This window comes from Panthera uncia, unplaced genomic scaffold, assembly GCF_023721935.1.
Source record: "Panthera uncia isolate 11264 unplaced genomic scaffold, Puncia_PCG_1.0 HiC_scaffold_1930, whole genome shotgun sequence".
NCBI classification, from domain to species: Eukaryota; Metazoa; Chordata; class Mammalia; order Carnivora; family Felidae; genus Panthera; species Panthera uncia.
In genome coordinates this window covers 8,661-16,020 of record NW_026058614.1, presented here as the reverse complement: position 1 = coordinate 16,020, position 7,360 = coordinate 8,661, and the positions used below count along the sequence as shown (strand labels likewise).

The 7,360-nt window shown below is 57.1% G+C and overlaps 1 protein-coding gene across 1 annotated transcript; it reads right to left on the bottom strand.

Moving 5' to 3' along the window:
- Positions 1-5,345: 5,345 nt before the first annotated feature.
- LOC125917499 (transmembrane protein 114-like) lies at positions 5,346-6,908 on the bottom strand. Its single transcript, XM_049623682.1, has 2 exons — positions 6,773-6,908; positions 5,346-5,578 (listed from the first exon to the last, which is right to left on the bottom strand). The coding sequence occupies exons 1-2, from the start codon at positions 6,906-6,908 to the stop codon at positions 5,346-5,348; spliced, it is 369 nt and encodes a 122-aa protein (XP_049479639.1).
- Positions 6,909-7,360: the final 452 nt, after the last annotated feature.

The window sequence follows — 7,360 nt, the reverse complement described above, 5'->3', positions numbered from 1 at the left end:
TAGTTGACTCTTCCTAAACTCCTATTGACGTGAATGAATGCGTAGGACTTACGAGGTAGCCAAGAAAAGCCGAGGTGCCCAGCACAACCCTAAACACCTGATACTTGGAACTTTCAACACAGCACTGAGGCGACCAACGCCCCAGGGGGTGGGCTGGGTGGAAAATGTGCTCAGAGAAGAGACTGGGTAGAGTCTGGGGTTTACACATTTATCCAACGAGCAGCAGCTACTGTTTCAGGAATCAGCGAGGAGCACAGAGTCCAGTGGGGAAAACAGATAATAAATCAAGCGTATAGAACACAGGTCACATTACATAGCAGCAAACGCTAAGGAGATCAAGAGAGCGCGGGAGGGGAGAGGCCGTTTGGGCGTGTGGTGAAGGGGTTGCAATTTTAGCCAAGGAACCAGGGAAGGTCTCGCTGCTCTCTGGTGAAAGCGTTCCAGGCAGGGGAACAGTAAATGCCGGACGTGTTTGAGGAACAGCAAGGAAGCCCGTGTGGCTGGAGCAGTGTGGATACCTGGGAGAAGAGTGGAGCCAGAAAGGAGGGGTGGGGTTGCCGAATTTAGCAGACTGAAACCCAAGATGCCAGTTTAAATTTGAATATCGCAGAAGCGATACATAATTAAGGTAAGTATGTCCCAACTATTGCATGGGATGTACTGCTCCTGGAAAGGGGACCCACTACTGCCTCAGGGCTGTTGTCATCCACCAGGGAACGTCCCCGCCCACCCTCTGACTGTCCCCAGCTCTGTGGGGACCCAGGGCCCTATCCTAAGGGACCCCACTCCCCCGGCCCCCCATGCTGCCCAGAAGTGTTGCCCTGGCCAGTGTCTGCAGCCCGGAAGGGTCTGCACGGACCATCCTTCTGTTCCTCACCCTCTCCGACTCCGAGGGGTCTTTCACCGCCCCCTCCCCCGACGTCTCCACATTCTTGGTTTCTCGCTGTCTCTTCTGTTTTTCCTGCCTCTCCTTTCTCTACGCGGATCTCTCTCCTGCCCGTCTCCGAGTCCGCTCTTTCCTCCTCCACTGCCTTCTCCCCACCCCTCTCTCTGTCTCTGTCTCTGTTACTGTTTGTGCATTTCTCCAGGCGTCTGTGCATGAGTGTGCACCTGCACACGCATGTGAGTGTGCGTGTGTGTGTTTCCATCTCTCCCGCCTCCCCTCTCCCCCCACCACGCTCCATGTGCCCCAGAGGGGACCTAACTCATAAACATTTCACAAAGCACGGGCTGTTGTTGGAACCAGGCAGAGAGGACAGTCTGCCTCCAACCTTCCCGGGGACCTAATACCAGTGACCCAGCGGTGGGGTGTCATGTGCTGGGAAAATAACAAGTGGAAATTCACTTGGGGACACGCAGAGACCACAGATCGCTCCCCTTTTTACTATAAGTGAAATCCAGGGCGTTGACTCTCAGGTACTGGGAGTGAGACGCCCGATGTCAGAGGGAGGGAGGGGCTGATGACACTGGGGCAGGGTCTCAGTCCTGGATCTATCACCCGCACGGTCCCCCTTCTCTGCTCCTGAGGCTCCCCATCTGCAAAATGGGGCTAACAGCGCCTGCCCTGCAAGCTTCCGGGCTCCCCAGTGGTAGGAGTTTGAGGCCCAAGCGTTAGACATGTGGTTTCCTTAAGTCCCTGGACGGTGCTGATGTGAAGGTGGGGTTGAGAACCACAGTCGTAGGGTCCACGCACTCCCTCACCTAGAGAGGTCTCTTTGCCCTCAAAATGGAATGGAATACGATAGGACAGAACAGAACAGAACCGCAAACCCCACTTATCATCGGCACCTCCTTGCCATAGACCATGGGCACTAGCCGACCCCTTCCTCTCCCTCCTCCCCCCCTTTACCTATGTACCCCCCACCCCTAATCACCTCCTACACCCTCCCTCCACTCTCCTTCTTTCTTCTTTTCAAACACATGAGCTTGTTTCCACCTCAGGGCCTTTGCACTTACTGTCTGTCACCTGCTTGGTCTGCTGTTTCCCCACATGGCAGATTCCTCACTGGGTCTCAGCACAATTCCACCTCCTCCAGAAAGCCCTCTCTGACTGTCCTTCCTAGACTAATGTCTCTCTTGGCCACCCTCTAGCTCATGACCCTGTTTTATTTTCTTCATGACCCTAATACTACCTAAATTTATCATGTGTATCATTGGTTCGTGTATTGGCCATTTCCGTATAAGCTAGTAAGGGCACAGATCTTGTCATTCACCTACACTGAGGTGTCCCCAGTGTCCCAGACCCCAAGAACAGTTCTAGACACATCATAGGAGTTTGGCAATTATTCACTGAATGAATGAGATTCTTTCCAACTATGTTGTTGGTTCCTTGAGTACACATGTGCTTTCTGTGCCCGGAGCAGGGTTTCTCAAGCTCGGCACGCCTGACACGTGGGACGAGGTAATTCTCTGTCGTGGGGACTGCCCTGTGCACTGAAGGATGCTTAGCAGTGTCCCTGTGGCCTCTGCCCACCAGATGCCAGGAGCACTCATCCCCAGCTGTGACAACCAAAAATGTCTGTGGCCATAGCCAACATCCCAGGTGGGCAGGAGACGGTGAATCGCCCCAGCGGAGAGCCCGTGCCCTGCAGTGTCAGACACATGGCTGGGCACCCAGAGGACTGAAGAGTCCTTGGACCGATTTGAGAAATCAGGCCCCCCCCCCGACGCACGTCCACCTCACAACCAGCAGGTGGCGGCAAAGACCGCTGTCTCACTAGCATGGCGGCCCTCTCTTCCGGAAAACTTTTCATTTCTCTCCGAGGCGAGGCGTGCTAACTGATTTTGCAACTTTGCCGGCTCCCCTCCCCATGGGGCCTTGTGAGCCATCCGCTCAGCCTGCAATTTTCCAGACTGAGACAGGATCAGGCAGATCTAATTTCCATCCCAGGTGTACCCCTTTCTCTCTTCGTGCTCAGGCCAGTTAACTTAGCCTGTCTGTGCCTCAGTCTCCTCTCCTGTATCCTGCCCCGCTTATCTCCATAGTCCCTGCCACCCACCACCGGTTTTGCCCCCCTCCCTCCTCGATCATGCGGCAGCTCAGAGGCCGAGGGCTTGCCCCGGTGGGTCAGCGCCCCCAGCTCCTAGCATGCACCTGTTTGTTGAGTGACTGACTGACGGCATGTGGAAGAGTGCAGGTGCCTAACAAGTACCCAGCAAGGGTCAGCTGTGATGATGCTCACGACACAGGAAGGGGAGGTCACCGTGAAGTGAAGCCACACAAGGAGGATGATGTCACAGTAAGGGTGATGGTGTCATGGTGAGGACGGTGGTAGGGTTATCTCACAACCCCCAAACCTGCACTTACCGAGGAATCTTCTGAATCTTACAAGAACAGGTTCAAAACCTCAGCTGTGCGCTGGAACCATCCAGAGAGTTCTCTGCCTCCAGATGCCATCAGAGCAAGGATGCAGCCCGGGGCACAGGGCTTTTAAACGATGCCCAGGTGATTCTAATGTGTGGTAAGGTGACAATCACCCCTGTCACTTAGCAAATCGTCCAGAGTGATGTCATACACACAGTGGTCCCGGGCCAGTAGCATCCCCATCACCCGGGAGCTGGTCAGCAATGTGAATTCCTGGGTCCCACCAGGACCTCCCGACTGGCTCTTTCGGCCCCTGGGGAGGGCAGCCCCCAGGGGGGTTTGGACACCGAGAAGAGTCTCGCACGCTCCGGTGTGAGCAGAGCCACCCCAAGGGATTCAGATATGCGGACACTTTGGGCACCCCCATTCCCATGGGCTGGAAAACCAGGAAGAAAGGAGGGATGGAATGTCCTGGGGGAGGGAGGAAGGGATACAAGGAGTCCCTGAAGATCGCCCCGTCGGCAAACTCCATGGGAGTCTGTCACCTCACATCCTAGACCCACCCCCAGCGCCTACACTGACAAAGGCCCACGTCACCCCCAGACTTATGTTTGCCTAGAAGGAGCCAGGCTTCCCTGGAGAACACTCCATGCCAACAGGCCCACGCAGGTGGGCACCATCCCCCACCCACACCCACGAAGGCCACACGACAAGTAACGCTGTGTCATTACACAAGAGCTGGAATAGTGTCACCAGGACTCGGTCCACGGCGGACTTCACACCTTGGACAGAAGACCGCATGTGGGGACAGCAGGGCGGGGCGGGGGGGGGGGACACTTTACAACAAACACCTTCCTTCTGGAGGCATGTTAGAAATGCACAATTTCCTGAGGTGGCCCCTGCTCACTGTTTAAGTGCCGCTGACGACTGAGATGTGCCGATTCCTCGGGGGACCCTGCTTTCCGCATTCCCGGCGTGTGTGGACCTCGCCAGCCGTGGGCTTGCGGCCAGGGAAGCAGGCTCAGTCAACACACTCACGTGGAAACTAAGGGCGAAGACAACCGCCCAGGAGTTGTTGCTGCGTCTGTGAGGATGTTCTCGCCCACCGAGCGCAAACGTGCTCGTCATTCTTCCCTCCCCGGGCGAGTCTGCTGACTGTTCCTTCCTGCGAGCCCCAAGCCTGCCGATTCCTCTTCCCGCCCGTTGTGAGCATGTCGGTGGTCCTCCCCGGCAACAGCGATGAAGCGACACGCAAGGGGACCAGCGCACTGACCACCAGAGGTCCTCAGGCCTTCACGTCCGGGATGATCGCGTGACGTCTCAAAGCACAGCCCCTGATCGCAGAATCTCTCCTCCAAGTGAGCCGGACTTACTCGAGCCCCGGGACTCTGGGCGGGACGAGCACGCACCCGGCTGACTTCGGCAGGACGTGTGCACGGCCTGGCTGGTGAGAAGCCCAGACTTCTGCTCTCGTCCCCTGCTTTCACACCGCCCGCGCCCCCCCTGGGTTCCAGGTCGCAGCACAGCCACCCACAGCAAGCACCCTGCAGCCAGCCGCTAAACCGGCTCAGAGCAGCCGAGGGAAAGGACTGAGCACTGTCCCTGCAGCGAGGAAAACACCACCAGCTCGCTGTGCACCTTTCTGCAGCTCTCCTGACCTCTCTGGTCTCCCGTGTCCTTGGCAAAGAAGGAGAGCTGATCCACTGGGCAGGGGCGTGGGGTGAGGGCTGACGCAAAGGCGGGGGGGGGGGGGCCTGCCGACGCTGGGAGGCTCTGCTTACGATGAAGGGGGTGCGTTTGTCACTCCAGGTGATGGGGATTCTGCACTCCCGCAGCTCCCTCCGGCCCGCACAGACACACACGTGCACGGACACACAGACGCGCCAGGCCCGGCCGCACACATGGCACAAAGTCGACAGCCGGGTCCGGAGCTCAGTCCACAGCGGCTCTCGGGCTGAGGAGGAGGAGACTGCAGCCCCCCCCAACGGGTCCCGGCCGCCCCCGGCCAGCCCCTCCCTCCCAGCGGACCAGGCACCCGGGCTCAGATGGCCTGGTCCTGCCTCTGCCTCAGGCTGAGCACACGGGCCGCCACCACGAAGGCCACCCCGGTGAACAGCTCGGTGACGAAGCTGATCCAGCCCAGGGCCAGGGACCAGCCGAAGCGGATGTCCACCTGGTCCAGGAGGGCCTTCTCCTCCAGGAGACACAGTGCCTCCTGGAAGGCGGCGGCCGAGTATGCGATGTAGACACTCATTCCAGCGAGGGTCACCAAGGCTGCGGGACAGGCAAAAGAGAGCAGATCAAACCCCGGGGCTCTGCGTCCTCCTCCTCCTGCTCCTCCCCCTCCCCCCCCTTTCCCCGTCCCTTCTGCCCTCAAAAACTCCTGTTCGTCACCACATCTCAGCTCGTGTTGATTCCAGGACCTCCCAGAGCAGGTCAAACCCCCTGTGGTTTCACAGCACCTCACGGCCCTCCATCACTGTCCAGGTCAGAGGCGCATTTTGCATTTGTGAGATCACTGAGCTGACGTCCACCCCCTGACAACGGGCTATGAGTTTCAGGGGCCTCGTCCTGGATTCCCCCGGCACCCAGAACGGGGCTGGCACGCGGTGGGCCTCCATAGACCGTGAACTAGGGCAGTGCCGTCCAGGGCCACAGCTGCTGGCCACAGGGGACGATTTAAACCAATTTAAATGAACCCCTCAGCCCTCCCGGGCATCCGCCACACCTCAAGTGCCCCACAGCCTGGTTCGAGGCTCCCCCTTGGCACAGCGCAGATCAGACTTCCCGCCACTGCAGAACGTACGACTGGCCAGCGTGGTTTCGAGAATTAGTCACTGAGTGAGCTATTAACGCCAGTATTGATAACAGTAGTGGGTGATTGGAGGACATCTGAGCCTCACGGTATTTTCACGTCCAGACATTCTTTTTGGGTTTTTTCCTCCATGGACCCCAGGTGTGTGCATCACCTCTGTACTTGTTTTGTTTTGTTTTGTTTGTTTTGTTTTCAAGGAGGGAGGCCTTATGCTCCCAGCCTCGCACTGGAGCCCATCTTTGAAAGGCTCTGGTCTGCCAGACCACAGGGATGACAGGCATTGCCCATTTTTTAAGCAAGCATCAAGCAGGATCTGTCAGGACATCAGAGAGACACGAAGACCAAGGGTCTCCGGCCAACCCACAGCCCTCAAGCGGAAGCTGTCAGCGTCTTCTGTGAAGCCAGGAAAGCAATCCTGAGGATCTGCCCCTGCCCTCTGCTTCTCTCTTGGGGCCACAGACCCAGGGACCCTGGGCCAAAACCATTCGCCCCACCCAGCTATGTGGACAGGATGTCACATATGGACATCCCCATGTCACAGATGGGGAAACCGAGACCCAGAGAGGGAATGGGACGCCCGCCCCACCCACCCCTGCCGAGGGTTCATGCACATCCCCTTCCGAAGCCCGCGCTCCACGCATGGGGGCACCTACCTCCAAAGAGGAAGAGGGTCCCTGTGAGCAGGAGGAGGATGGAGACTCGAAGGAGGAAGCTCAGAAACCCCGTCATCCCCCCAAAAACCATCAGGATAAGGCTGAGCGGCAGCAGAATCACAAATGTCCCATGCATGGCTTAGAAGAGAGAGGAGGACAGCGGGCAGAGGAGGGTTAGCAACATCCTGCAGTCAATCAACAAACACTGTGTACCACCTAGGGGCCAGGCCCCAGGTGCTGGGAGCAAAAATTAACAGCGTTGTTACTACCGTGTCAAGACCTCACTCTTTTTCATGGCTGAGTAATATTCCCTCGTCTAAATGAAATTAAGAGAAAGATACAAACCATCCGATTTCACTGATGTAGAATCTAAAAGACAAGTGAATGAGCAAACAGAAAACACTTTCATGCCCAGAACAAACTGGTGGCTGCCAGAAAGGGGGGGGGGGGACAAGTCACATAAAGGGAGTTAAGAGGTACACACTCCCAAGTATAAGATAAATGAGTCACTGCATGGGGACTATAGTCATTAAAACTGTAGTAACGTTGTATGGAGACAGATGGTGACTACACCTGTCATGATGTACA

Excerpts from the sequence above, each read along its gene's own strand:
- LOC125917499 (XM_049623682.1), bottom strand. The coding sequence starts at position 6,908 with ATGCATGGGACATTTGTGATTCTGCTGCCGCTCAGCCTTATCCTGATG. Across the intron at positions 5,579-6,772 it reads GACCCTCTTCCTCTTTGGAG|CCTTGGTGACCCTCGCTGGA; the intron begins GTAGGTGCCCCC and ends CCTGTCCCGCAG.